The 14,707-nt window shown below is 37.2% G+C and overlaps 1 protein-coding gene across 5 annotated transcripts in view; it reads left to right on the top strand.

The window, feature by feature from the left end:
* The first annotated feature begins 97 nt into the window (after positions 1-97).
* NOVA1 (NOVA alternative splicing regulator 1) overlaps positions 98-14,707 on the top strand; it is a 156,866-nt gene continuing 142,256 nt past the window's right edge. For 2 of the 5 annotated variants that reach the window (XM_052782520.1, XM_052782518.1), the window contains exon 1: positions 2,559-2,670. Coding sequence is in view for 2 of the 5 variants with exons in the window: in XM_052782517.1 (XP_052638477.1) it covers positions 542-677; positions 2,527-2,670 (280 nt within the window). In the remaining 3 variants the exon portion in view is untranslated. Of the gene's footprint in view, positions 678-2,526; positions 2,671-10,269; positions 10,347-14,707 lie in introns of those variants that run through there. The other 3 variants (XM_052782517.1, XM_052782516.1, XM_052782519.1) reach the window with 3 other exon arrangements.

Here is a 14,707-nt window from a genome sequence, read left to right as displayed (position 1 = left end):
CCCACTCGCTCCCTCGCCCACCATTTACACCGCTCGCTCGCTCCCTCCCTCCTTCTCCCCCTCCCTCCCTCCCTCCCCGCCGCCTCAGTCTCACTCGTTCTCTTCCCCTCCTCTCCCACTCACTCCCTCCTCTCCTCTCCCACTCACTCTGTCCTCTCCTCCTCCCGTCTCACTCTTTTCACTCTTTCCCCTCCTCCTCCTCCCCTCTCCCCCTTTCTCTTCCCTCTCTCGCCCCCCTCGTTCCCCTGTCTCCCTTCTCCTCATCTCCTCCTGACACTGCACTGCAGCTGCTCCTCCAGCCCAGTCCTGCCCGCTTCCCTCCCTCCTTTCCCTTCCCTCCCCCCGGGTGCCAGATAAACAAGGCGCGCAGCATCCTCGACAATCCCGAGCTTAGCTCTACATTTTCGAAAAGGACAAGAGAACGGGACGAGCCCCCTCCCCTCCTCCTCCTCCCCCTTCCTCCTCCTCCTCCTCCCCCCTTCCCTCCCTGCCCCCCCACCACAGAAGGGAAGAGACAATTCTCCTCCGAGCAGCAGCAAACATGATGGCGGCAGCTCCCATCCAGCAGAACGGGACCCACACCGGGGTTCCCATAGACCTGGACCCGCCGGACTCCCGGAAAAGACCGCTCGAAGCCCCCCCTGAAGCCGGCAGCACCAAGAGGACCAACACGGGCGGTGGGTATACCCTCTGTCACCTCCCCCCCGCCCAACCCACCCACCTCTCCGCTTCCCTACCTGCCTGCCTCCCCCCCTTCCCCCCCCCAAACATTCCCATTTCTCTAATGTTATCATTCATCAAAATGGCGTCGGTTTTCAGCATCTACCAGTCTTTTTATTTAATATCCACGCTGGGCTGCACAGCCGTGACCCTACGGAGACTAGGAGGGAGCACAAGGGGCTTCCGCAGCCCAGCTATCTCCCTCGCCCGCTTAACGATGGGCGAAAATAAATGGCAGCTGGAAGGAGACGGCAAACGCACTTTCCTCCTTCCACATCCTCTGGGTCGCAAGTTGAATTTCAGCCTTGCCGTGCGTTTTCCTCCTCCTTGGCCTCACTTCTATTGTCAGCGCATACACGGCGTGCGTTCGCCGTGCTGGGGGCGAGGGCTGGCTGGTGGCGGGGGGAGTCGCCGCTCGGCTGCGGGGACTCGCTAGTTAACAGCCTGCTCTTCCTGGAGGAGATGAGTTATAACGGGACCAGCATCTCCGCTGTCCGTTTGCACTGGAGTCGTCATAACAATGCACCGAGACAGAGGTGAATTTATTTGCCCAATATTGAGAGCAGCGTTCTGACTGTACGTAGTGCGTGGTTCAGCCAGCTATGTTGATACGGGTGGGCACGACTGTCACACACGGGCACTTCTTGAGACGCTTGTAGTCTCGGGTAGGAGAAGTAGGGTGGACTGGGATCGTCCCTTCCGCTTAGGGGGAAAAATAACAACTTTGTGAAACAGGTTTCCTGGTAAAAATCTTGATATGCACGCCAACGGGACGTTGCCTTAATTGCCGGGGAGAGCCTCAGTCTGGGGAAGCAGCGTACCCTTATTGCCTCGCACTTTCTCGGAGCCGGTTACGGAAGGTCCTTAGACTTCAGCGTAGCTGGGTTTAGTAGTGGGGTGAGAGCACGGACAATTGTGCAGTTGCCGAATGAGACCGGGAATCTTTTTTTCTTTTTCCCCTCCATTCATTCTGTGGATTTTTTTCCTGTTCCGATTGTGTGCTTTAACGCTAGTGGTGGGTAGAGGACTGGCATTGTCCATCTCGTCACCTCTTAAGTGTATTTAAAATAAGTGACTTAGGCTTTTGATCAATTGGGAAAAATTCTTCTTAATGTCCTTTAATTAATGAGCTTAAAAGAGATCATTGTCGCTTAAGAAGTGCTAAAGGAATGCATCAGGATTACTTAGGCAAGTGATTCCATCCGCACCATGTTGAGTTGTTTTCTTGGCAGTGACTGAAATGCTTGGAATAAAACCCCACATTTTGGGTGGGTTATTTGGTAGCAGAGTAGTCGTTTTGCTCACTTAAGAAGAATGCAGGCAATAGCTAATTGCTATTCTCATGTGTTTGCTAATGACAAACAAATAGCCCATCAGAATTTACAATTCGTTTGTTTTTAGTTTTGGCATTTCTTTTGCAGTATTTTCAAGCAAGGTTGTAGTTGTCACTAGGCACGTTTTTGTGCAGGGCTTTATTTTTTTCAAAGGGGTCCGATCATTTCTGTGTGCTGTGCTGCTTACCATTGGGAAAAAAAATTCACCTTTGAAATATAATTCGGATTTTATTCTTTTACGGAATTAAGGAATCTATGTGGATTCTTTAATCTGCTCAGAATAAACAAACGTATTTTAAAATGTCAAAGGCATAGTCTAAACATGTCTTGTAGAATGACGCAACTGGTTAGATGTAGATGCATGAATTGACTGGATGAGCTTAAAGATGTAACATTTTGTTTATTTGTGGGTCTGGGGAGGAAAAATCAAAGTTTGTAAGCCATATTAACCGTGCATATCTCAATTTTTCAGAGGATGGCCAGTATTTTCTAAAGGTCCTCATACCTAGTTATGCTGCTGGATCTATAATTGGGAAGGGAGGACAGACAATTGTTCAGTTGCAGAAAGAGACTGGGGCCACCATCAAGCTGTCTAAGTCCAAAGATTTTTACCCAGGTAGGTGCAAAAATTAGCCAATTCTTTATTTTTGAATCCCAAGGGATGTACGTACGTGTCGGTGTGTTTCATGTATTGACGACTAAGCTTCCAGCACAGTTGGAAGCATTATTTCTCAGAAAAGTATGTTGCAAAGTGCAACAGTGAATATCAATGTTCTGTCTGTCTTGGTGTATGGAATGGACTGGGCACTAACTGCTTGAAATATGTTTAAAGATGTTTAAAATGTTTCTGCAAAAGAGTATTTTTCATTAACATTTTGATTGCTTCGTTTTTTAGTTTTTTAAAAAAATAAAAATCTGGCTTTAAGGAACCAACCTGACAGCTGGCTTAAAAATAATTGTTCGTTTGAAGTTTCCAGACATTGTAATGACAATTAAGCTAGAATGAGTAAAAACGAGAGGCGGCCTCTTAAAGAATGGGCCATTTACTTTAAATCCATTATGTACCTTCTTTCTGCTTCACTGCTTTGTTCACTGGCTCTGGAGTGAAGTAAAGAGGACAAGTGCTGCTCTTTAGATATTCTTTATATTATGTTTATCATGATGGTGGAAGAAAACTGTATTATGAAAGTGAAATAATTTGGATGAATAAAGAAATTAGTATTTTACATCAACTACATTAATACACAAGAAAGAAGTTTTTAATATTTGTGTATAACAATAATAAATACCTGATTTAGCATTTCTCCTTTATAAGATTTCTGAAGAGGGAGCCTTACATAATGATATACAAGATTTTAGCTTCTGCAACTGAATAATCTTTTTTTTTTCCCTAAAGATGAACAAATTAGCATTCTGTAATTGAACTTTGTTCTAGAGGACTTTTTAAAAACTGATGTGAAATAATACCATAGCTAACACTTTTGCTAGTGTTTTGATTTTGTTATTTTGAAGAATAACTGTTGATTTAGAATTGAGTTGACTAGTTCTTACTTACTTCTGTTGGAAAAAGAAGAGCTGCTTTGCATTTGATCTAGTTCAACAAGATGACTGAATTCTACAAAATAGTGAAAGCAGTTGGTGTGGATGTAAACAGAACACTAACATTGGAGCATTTAGCTTTCCTGTCCTCTAACTTTAGTGTCAGGCAGAAATGGATAATTTTTTATTAATGGAGAGATTGTGGTCTATTTACAATGATGATTTTTCACATGGAAATTTTAATGCACCTGTTGTACATTTCCTTAATGAATGTAGTTTCTAATACTTAAATGTCAGATGTTAGTGATGCATGTAGATTTTCCCTGTTGAAAGATACAGCTTATGAACTGATGCTTGTTGTCTTTGAGGGTTTTTTCTTTTTTACTTTTCTTTAGAAAGTTAGAAAAAATGATCCTTTATTTTGAAAGGTGTTAGGGTGGAAAAAAAAAAATCAATGTAGAATTGTGAAAACTCTTGGAAGAAATAAAAGCATTCAAAAGAGCCTGATTGCAGAATTAATAACATAATCTGGGTAAAGAGCCGCAACAGTAAATTAAATTCACTGTCAATAGATGAAAATGAAATAGATTTTCTGCATTATACATGAGGTGGTATCAGATATGCAAGGATGTTACAGAAAATTGGTGTTTATGAAGAATATTCCAAATACCGAATTACAAGCCTTTTCATTTTACTACAGTTTATTTACACTCACTTGGAAAGGATGCTCCAAGGATTAGATCTTTTGTTCAGTGCTCTACCACAGTTCTTCTGTTTCCTGATTAAATCAGAATTACATATTTTTTTGTGTAGCAAATTGTAAAGATACAGCAGTAGTAGCAGAAGAACCTTTGGAAAATAAAAATTAGCAAGCTAGAATGACATGAGTAAAAACATTTGTGACAAACTTATTCTTTCTTAAAATCAGTAGTAAAAATATAAATAACTAGGGCAGGGAGGCTCAAGTAGTTTCACTGTAACAGGTGCAAATGAAGTTCCAGTTTGACTTCATACAGTCTGCTTTGAATTTGCAACCACCTTGTGTCGTATAGAAAATGAGTGTTGTAAGGAAGTTCGTGACTGACACCTGCTAAAGCATGGAATAGGGATGAGAAATGGATTCCAGTGTGGCTAGCTCTTGTTAGTCTTTCTGTTTGCGTTTGACCACCAGCCCATGGAATTTTCGGAGGTCCTGGCATTCCCTGAGCTGATGGCTTTTGGGTTTCTTCCAGACTCTCATGCTCATATAACATTAGGGAATACAAACCATGTGAAATAGTTATTATAAAGATACAGTTTATTTTTCTTATAAGGTTTCTTAAACAATTATTCTGTTTTCCCAATAAAAGTCATTTAGTCCGTACCTCTGATGCTTATAACTGTAAATGTATTTAATGTACATTTCGCTATGGAATGTTGTCTTGCCGAAGATTATGTGAAACTTTTCTGTATTTCTGAAAAGTTTTAGCAGTCTGCGTAAGTTGCTGTTTGAAAGGAGGAAGTTGGTTGTAATACAGAAGTCGTGAGTAGTTCCTATGATCTAATAGTGTTCTTTTTTTTTTCCTCTGTGATATAGGACTTCAGTATGCAGACTGATTTCTGTTGGAATTATTTTTGTACATCAAAAGGTGACATAATTACTGAAGAATTATATGACAGCTCTAATTACAAGAAATTGAAGGAAAAAACAGCTTTTCACTGAACATTTTAGTTTACAAAATAGGAAGCAGTATATAAGTACATTACTGTCCACTGCAGTCTTATTTTTTGAGTACAAAATTTATTGTTCTCTTTTCAGGTTACCGGCTGACTTTTTCTAATTGTCTGGACTTCTGCAATTTGACTTTGGTTATTGTGCTTAGATTATCTCCGATTCTTTTCTGTTCAGGCTTGTCCTCCTAGATTAGTGGAAATGAAATTAAAATGGCAAAATATGCCCTACTTTTAAAGTAATAGGTGCTGATCCTTTCTGCAGAGAAGTACAGAGTGTGTATTGACTAGTAGGTTCTGGTCCAAAATTTAAATACGGACGTAGCCATGCTACTTTAATATTAAATGAAGTGAACTTCATAAAGAAAGTGGCTGCTGTGGAGCTATTTTAACGTATGGTTTTATTGTCAGTAATATAAAAGAGAGTCAGTATTTCTGTGGTATTAAGCTCTCATTGTCTTATCTCTTTCTCCATTCTGAATTATAGTGAGCGCTGGACTGAAAACTGCTCTGGACATGTATTTTTTCCATTGCGAATGCTGGCGCACACTCTCCCTTTCTTTATCTCTCATGCAGTCTTGCTCTTTCTCTGCGTTCCCATCCCAGTCTCACACATACACACATGCACAAAATTATGTTACATCGCATCACGTTGTTTATCTTGCAACAGGATCTTGCCTGGTCTGAACTGGGTGCTTGAGTGAATTTGAGCTCGGTCAGTGTTTTTCAATTTATTGGAATGTGAAGTCATATGTGTACTGAAATTAGATAATATTAAGAACAGAGATTAATAAAAACATAATTAAATGGGGATAAGGTTTTACTGCTTTTAACAATAGATTAGCTGTGTTGTTTTTATAGCAGATTTTTAATCAGTAGTGATCTAAATACTTGGAGAATACAAAAGGTGGGAGTTTCCTCCCCCGCCTTGTATTGACAGTGTATGAAGTGTTGTGTGGCTATGTTATGTTTTTACGAAGTGACTTGTGTTTGAGATGTTTTGTGTTTGAAGATCAGAATTTTTTTGAAACATTCATGTATTATGGGAGATAGTCTAGCTAATCTTTGTGCAAGTGCCTTTTGAAAAGTCTCTTATTCTGACTCTTAAAAACCTTTCAAACACATTGAATGTGTAAGTAACACAACTTTACAGGAATTTATAATTAAGTTCACTTTCTAGTTTCATTACTGCTATTAAACTGTTAGGAAGGGGAAAGGTATAATATGTCAAGCTCGAGTCACCATTATTATTTCCTTTATATAATAAAGGAATTGTCATGTTAATTTATAACTCTTAAAAATAACCTAAAGTCTAGTAAGGAAGAGAATCTGTTTTAAAAATCAACACTTGAAATAATATCGAAGTGAAATACTGCTTTTTCAGCTATGGAAGAGAAAAAAGAATAATGGAGTTAGAAGCGAGAATGGTGTTAGTTATTAGTTGTCTGTTGTCATGGTTCCTTGAAGGTGGTTTGTCATACATCAATAAATGCATCTCACTTTTATTCTTGATACTTCTAATTTTTTCTAAAGTGTTAACATTAGCTGATTAGAGACTTCATAAGTATTTATCTAAGATTTTCAGATTCTTTTGTAAACATTTACTTACATGAGTAACTTTGGGGATAATGGGACTGAGGAAATGACTACATAGTGAGTAGAGATTTCAGAGCTGTGTAGGTTTGTAAAGTAATCACTGGAATCACTGATCTTTCTACTAGTTTAAAAAAAAAAAAAAAAAGACCAACCACCAAAAACCCCCAAGTGTTGATTGCCAGCTGTTCAGAGAGATAATTCTCAGTTGGACAGTTGTCTGTTGCCTGGTTACTGGAACAGAATAAAAAAAAGTTGGCTTGTTAGCCAGCAGATCCTTAGTATTTTACATTTAAAAGGAAGCTGAAACTGAATATGTAACTTGGTATGATCTTGAGATTGTTACATATCTAACTCACCCAGTGTATCATTGCTTAGCAGCTTCTCATTTGGTAGGCTTAGAGAAATTTTGAGTGGAAGTTTAAGTAGAAATTTTGCACTGATTTCTTCTACGTGTAGGGACTTACTCATGTTAATGAGTGAATAAACTTTGACGTAGTAAATGGCTTTGGCTTGCACAAAAGTGCTGTGTCTTTGTCTTGTATAAGAAAGGTTTAAAACAACTTGTGATAGATTTGGAATGGTTAGTCTAACTTTAGTAAATGATACAGACTAACCATATGTGCACTTGGTTGGCAAAATAAAGAACAAAGTGAGGATGGCTGTTATTACAGGGAAATGCCATATTTAATCATTTTCAACCTTTAACTGTGATTGCTTTTGACTAGTTTTCAATATAATTGAAAACCAAATGATTCTCAGTAATTAGAAAGCTTATGTAGGTGAAAGTCCTTCTAGTAACAGTGTGGTTTTTTGATAAAGTTGAGATTTCTGTAAAGCAGTTATTCATTAAGAATATCTATTTTCTGGACTAATGCATTCTGGAAAAAAAAAACAAAAACCAAACCTAAAAAAACAGCTGAAGTTGGTATGTGCTGAAAATGTTAAATTTTCCTCTTTCACAAAGTTTTAAATTTCCATACAATACTTTGATGGTATTTTGCAGATAGATCAAAATTTTAATGGATGTTTGTCAGAACGTAGGTCTTGGAGCTACTATTTTAAAAATATAAACAGGGAATGTCTGAGTCTCTTAACTGTTTTCCTCTTCTCCCTTGTGCAGTAAAAGAAACATGTTTTTGCTTTTCTTAATGGGTGTAACCTGTAACAAGCAATACCTTTTTCAAATACTTTTTGATCTTTTTTGTTCTTTAATTAATTGCAGTAACTTAGATACTGTCATCAGTAGTTGACCACAGAATTTATTTCGTCAGTGATCAGTAGCTTTTTGGCCAGGGGAGAAAACCTTGGATTTAGTGAATTTGTCAAACTGGCTTTTAGAAATGGAGCATAGAGGGATTTGGGTGGAGGGCTTGTGCCCGATTGCTGTCTCATTTCTGTCTTTGGACACAGCTCTAGCATAAAGTTAGGCAACATCTGTAAAGTTTTGACTGGCAAACATATTGTTGCAAATTGCAGCAGGTGCAGTCAGTGTTGCAGTCTGTCTTAAAAAGAGGTTAGTTTGGTTTTTAGCATTTATCAGTAGGCCAGTGGGAGTTAATGACTTGGTGAGGAGTATGGTAGTTGTCAGTTGTCCAGTGTTGGAATGCTGCAGGTAATTGGGCTGGACTGGTGAGAGCTGTGGCAGCGTGCTTCTCACGTTGCATTGCAGCTGCTGTTGATCTTAATTAATCTGACCCTCAGAGGCTGCAGTGTCATGGTATAAAATGCAATACATACTAGAAATGGAAAGGCTGTTTTTTGACTCTTGTTGATGGTATTGCTTCTTGGTAGGCCTTTTGGTTTTCTAATTGTATTTGTTTGACACTAGCATAAAATTCTTAATGTACTTCAACCTAAAACTGTAATACATTTTTGCTGTTTATCAAATGTATCTGTTAAGTAATGAGGCTGATAAACATGTTTTTGAAATGTCACTTATAATGGACTTAGCAAAAATATTTTTGTTTATTCTGACAATAAATACAATTGTCTGTAAATGAGAAGAGTTATATTGTTCGTGTCTGGTGTGAATTTCTGGTGTAGTGTAGTATGCTGTGTTAGTGGGGTATGCTTGGTGCTTGTGCCGGCTAGCTCAGAGTTGTGATTCTTTTAAGGATTTCTAGTAACATGGAAACATGTAAAATTGAGAGCTGGTATTTGGTAGTTGGAATACATGAGTGTGCTGTTCCTGTGTGAGACTATTAATTTAATGTAGGTATACTAATATCTTCTGCCTAACTGCATGACATCGCTTTAGGAGACTATGAGGTTCCTTATGTTCACTGGTATTCAGGGCGATTCTGTCTTTCTGTCCCCCAAAGGAAACATCAAACCAGAGTTTAGCCTAGAGATCTTTTAAATGTTACATTACAGACATGTAAGGTTCTATTCCATCCTATTTTTGTTTTGATTTCATTGCATCCCAATTTGTGACTATTCATAGCATTATAAGGATTAGCTGCATTGCTTGTATTTTAATTTAAAAATAGAGAAATGATTGTCAGAATACTCTGTTTTAAATTTACCGTATATTTAGTAGACATATTAAATATTTTAATACATAATAAAATGACAATTATCTAAATTCCCATCCCCCATATTAACTTGTTTTCACTTTAACATATTAGATAATTAACTATGGTTGAATCTGATTGGGGTTTACTTAATATTAAATGTGCTGTTCTTGATTATCGCTAAGCATTAAAATTCATTTGCAATTACTTAACTGGTCTGAATGAAATGTAAGTTTAAGGCAGTATTTGGAAACTGGAAGTTTTCAAAACTTGGAAACTGGAAGTTTCCAAATGGAAACTATGGAAGTTTCTATGGATTGCTATGGTTTCTATGGAAGTCAACTCCCAACTGTATTATGCTAACATGCCTTTGTAATTTCAAATATGAATTTATCACTCTTTGCTTGAGCCAGTTATGAGCAATACTATTGTGCGTTGCTCTTCTCAACTTCTGAATTGAAATAAATTTTGTGTAAGGTTTGAGTGTTCTGCATAATTGATGGACAGAATTAAGTCTCCTTCATGAAAGGCCAGAGAACATAGGCTGATGTATGAAGTAGCTCATGTAAATAACTAGATGTGACCAGATAGCACTTGAAAGAATAGTATATTAGGGACCAGGTTTAAAGTTATATGTTGGTGACATAAATGATCTGGGGTCAGATCCCTTGTAAGTGAAGAAGAGATACCCTTGTCAACTTAAGTATATGAAAGTGATAATGTAACATTAGCATTTGTTGGATATAAAGAAGCATGAATCTCAGACAAAATTTCGTATTTGCCTGGTCTTTTAGGTTTTGATTGTGAAAAGACTAAACATCTGTTTTTCATCATTGATCTCTCACTGCATCCTGCAGGGCCTGTCATCTCAGCATTGACAGGATCAGATGAAAAATACAATCGATGTGTTGACATTTTTTTGAGAATCACTCAGGTAAGATTACTTGTTATACAGAACTACAGTGAAATTCATGGCTGCTGCTAATGTTTCACCAGTTGGAGCCTTTGCATTCTCAATCATTAATTAAATTAGATACTGAGGTTCTCTGCATGTTCCCTTGTTTCTATTTTAAAAGCACTTTTTGTGCCTTGCTCAGTGCCATTTAACTCTCTTGTAATTTCCCACATAAAGAGCTTCACACATTTGTACTCTTTTCCCCCACTTCATAGAGTGGCACCTGTTTGCTTGAAGCAAGAACCATAGTGCACACCTCCAAAGGTCTTGGAAGATTTGTATGTACATGTATTTTATTTTATTTTCAAGTAGTGACTTTAGTTCTTTTTAGATTCTTCATTGGCAATATAGGGAAGAAAATTCTCTGTAGAGAACCAGATAATCAGAGGCAGCAGTAATTTATCATCTTCCTAGTGTGTTCTAAAATCTGATTTTCAAAGTGTACATGAAAAATTACAAATATTTAACTGAATATACAACTGTGGAGTCTTTATTTTTATAACATAAATTATTGAAAATATTTATATGAAGTCATGTACTGGAAAAGTAGGAAATGGCACGTGTCCATTCAGTTGGCTTTGTTAAGCATCCAGTGTGCTTAGAGAATTAAAATTGTATCAGAGTGTATTCCCAAAGAGTTGGACAATGAAATATCCTGGCTTTGAGGAGAACGGGAGAAGACCAGTTGGCCCATATGCTGAGTTGGAGCTTGATCTAGCTGAGGTTTACATTTTGTCCCCATCTGTAATCTGGTGTTGGGAAACGCCAGAGTGTAGGTAGGATAGTGTATAGCGGTAGTAGCAGCAGCAGCAATTCAGGTGCTGCGGCAGATACTGTTTTGGCAGCGATATTGAACTGGAGTTATAGAATATTTATGTTTTATTGTAATCTGGCAGCTACCAACAGTTTTCCTGAGGAACACAAAAAAAAAAAAAAAAAAAGGGAAATAGGTGGCTTTTAAGCAGTGTATTGACCTGCATTTGAAGAAAACTTCTGTGGAACAAGAGAGGCTCTTCTGTCATTCTGTCTGTGCTGAGTTTCAAAGGTCTGCAATGAAACTCTGCTACTGGATGCCTTAAAGCTTTATAAAAATGATTTGTTGCAATGAGAAGTGTTAGACATAGAACATGTATGGGGTTTATTTTCTGTCTTGCATGTGTGTGCACACTTCATTCTTTGTATGTCTTCTACTTAACTGTTTTAGATGAACACTTGGCAGCTCTGTCAATCTAAAGTAAAAATTGGATTCCCCAGGAACTCCTTGTAATTATATCACTTCCCAACTTCCGCATCTTCTACTATGCAGTGCAGTACACCTAAGGCTGCCAGTTCTTGTTGTGATTACTCTTCCTCATTCCTCAAGCAGCATATAATTTCTAGCATAGTGAGATGCTTAAAAAAAAAATAAAATAAGGAAGTGTTAACTTTACAAAGATTTTTTTTTTTTTTTCCTTTTTCAGGGATATAACTTTTTGTGGTTTTGTTTAGGTAGTAATGCCAAGTGCTCATCTAGTATTTGCACTGCTTTTAACAATAATAAAATACATACTTTATAATTTTATAAGCTGTCTAGTTCTGTATGGATCTACATCTATGACTAGCTGTTCTAGTAAGTGCCAACATGATACATAAAATGAATAAATTCTTTTTTTCTGATTAATTGATCCCAAATAACCAGAAAAAAGATGGGGCAATTTTGTGCTATGAGCAGGTAAACTCTTAGGATTGGACAGGAAAGAGCCTCTATAAAAAGGAAGTTACCTTGTGTAGCCAGTAGCTCTTCATTTTACTTGAGGTCATCATGATTTCTTTCCCCTGAATAACTAGTATTCAGAAGAAGGAAAAAAAATCATTCCTCAGATAGCCAGATTTTAAATCAGGTTGTTAAAAACAATATTTTTAAGTGTATGTGGAAATCCACGTGTAATTGGTAGCCTCAAAGCTTTAGTCTTGCATGTTCTTGATGAGAAAAATCAATGAAATAGGTGGCTATATTTGTCCTCCTTTAGCTTTCCTGTACCTTTTAAAAACAACCCCCTCTCAGTTTATGCAAATGTTTTATAACCTTCTAGTCTTAGAGACATAGAGTGGATAGCGGTAGCAAGGTCAGTGTTTGAATTAAATATTTATACCTAGGTAATTTTAATTTTTATTCCAATTTTTAAATGGTACTTTGTTGATTAGTAACTAATCATTTTCTTGTTTCTGTATTATCTTTTCCAGTGGATCATGTTTTTGATAGTACTTACTATTTGAAAGAATGTGGGTTTTGGAGTTGAGAAGTAGTTCCAGTTCTGTCCTTCACACTTAATTAGCTTAGCACTTTCTGATTTGGAGGGTGCAGACATGAAAAGGGCACAAAATTTAATCATCTGTAATTGCAAAATAAGTACCTTGATTTTTCCCTTCTCCAACACACATGCATATGCTCATAATGAGGAAAAATAAACCCCTCATTGTTTATCCACTTTTTGTCCTTTTTTGATGGAATAACTTAATATGGTGCTTAAATGACTACCATGCTTTCGGTGTTGGCTAGTCCAGGAACTTAAGTTTCATCATGTGCAAAATTCTTTTCATGCGTTTTCTTTTGTAAAGAAGTCTCTGCTTGTAAATTTTGGCAGCTTTGTATTGGCTGTCTGAAGAGCATTGACTTTTTTTTTTTTTTTTCATTATTTAAGTATCTGGCTTTTTACTAGAATGGCCAGTTCTGTTTTGGGTGCCTTGTTTCTCCCAATACAAACTTTCAGAAGTGATGACAACAGTTTACTGAGGGTTGTGGTATTTCAACTGCAATTAAAATTTAATGAGCTTTTCCTAAAAATATGCATATAGTTAAATGAGCTCCGAAGATAATGCAGGGATTTTTTTCTGTGATATGTTATTGCATAGGAGATCAGAATAGGTGATTGTAATGCTCTCAGTGGTAAGCATGAAGGTGTCTTAATTTGAGTGGCTTTTCCCTGTCAAAGATTCTATGAAGCCACAACTAAGAAAGCATGCAGGGCTTTTGGTGTAAACTAGTGTATGTTAGTAGCACTGGCTCTGTGTGATGAGGTTTTCATATTGTAAAGTATGCTTACTTGGGAGGTGCAGATAAGCTGATGAAGGCTATCTGATATTCAAGTCAAGTGTGCTTAAAACTAAAAATATTTCAGAAACTAATATAAATTTCATATTTGTAGTATAACTTACTTCAGTAGGTCTAGAAAGAGTTGTAATGTTGCAGTGCTAATTTAGAGGTAAAAGTGCTATTAGTAATCTACTGAATTGTAATGCAGTTTATTGGCAAACCAAGGGAGTATGATGGCGTGTTTTATATGAAGTGATCTCAGTTTACAAAGAAACAGATGTGTGAACTGTAGTGTGGATTCAGATACATAGATATTCTGGAATCCTTGTAGGTAAGTCTCTATGTAGAGGGAAAGACCAAGATACCTTAGGACATTTGAGTAGACTTTATTTATCTCTCCGTATTGAATAATTTTTAAAGTTTCACTCTGCTGTAAGCAGGTTCTCTTGTGTTAATCCCTTTAGAGTGCAGCAGTTTTCACATAGCATTTAAATGCTGGATTCTAAGGGGATTATCACTTCCCCAATTTCTTTTTCCCTTGCTGAAAAGCAAAAGATGGTTTTCATATTGGATTTCTGTATAGATGTTTCTTCTGGGCAGAAATAACTTACTGGTGTTATCTGCTTCAAGGTGTGGGATGTCCCCTATGTTTGTCCCCTTCCATGGGGCAAATTGAGGAATCTGGCTGACAGGCCATCTTACAAATGCTGAAGATGGTTAGAAAGATATATTTCATTCAAAAAAATACTATGTGTTTGCTGCTTATTTGGGAAAAAGCCAGTGATTCAGTCTCAACAAGTATTTAATTTCAATTTTTAATCTCCAAGTTATTTTTTAGAGCTCTAAGTTTTCCTTCTACAAACCTTTAAATTCTGAATCTCAGAATAGTAGTTCAGCATGTTCTAAGTGCTGGAAAATTTGTAGTTTATTTCATAAGCAGTTTAACATGCATATTTTTTTACTTCCACTTTTATACTTGATGTTCAGAATGGAAATTCTGCCAGTAAATTATAACCATCACTCTGAATTTAGATTTTGTGTTAAGTAAAACTTCCCATTTTTAGATAGGGTGAAGATTTTTGGAAGTAATCAAAATCTGACAAATTGTTTCCCATTCTTTGTGTTGCTTGAGATCAAATATTGTACTGAAGTTGAGCATTTCTTGAAGTTGTCCAAACTTTTTATATATGCGGGTCAGTAAAGTGAGGTACAGTTCTTCCATCTTTCCACTGCTGATGTTCTATTACTTTCAGCAAAAAGGAATACA

The sequence above is a fragment of the Harpia harpyja genome, chromosome 3, assembly GCF_026419915.1.
Source record: "Harpia harpyja isolate bHarHar1 chromosome 3, bHarHar1 primary haplotype, whole genome shotgun sequence".
In the NCBI taxonomy this organism is placed as follows: domain Eukaryota; kingdom Metazoa; phylum Chordata; class Aves; order Accipitriformes; family Accipitridae; genus Harpia; species Harpia harpyja.
This window is presented reverse-complemented; position numbering and strand designations above follow the sequence as displayed.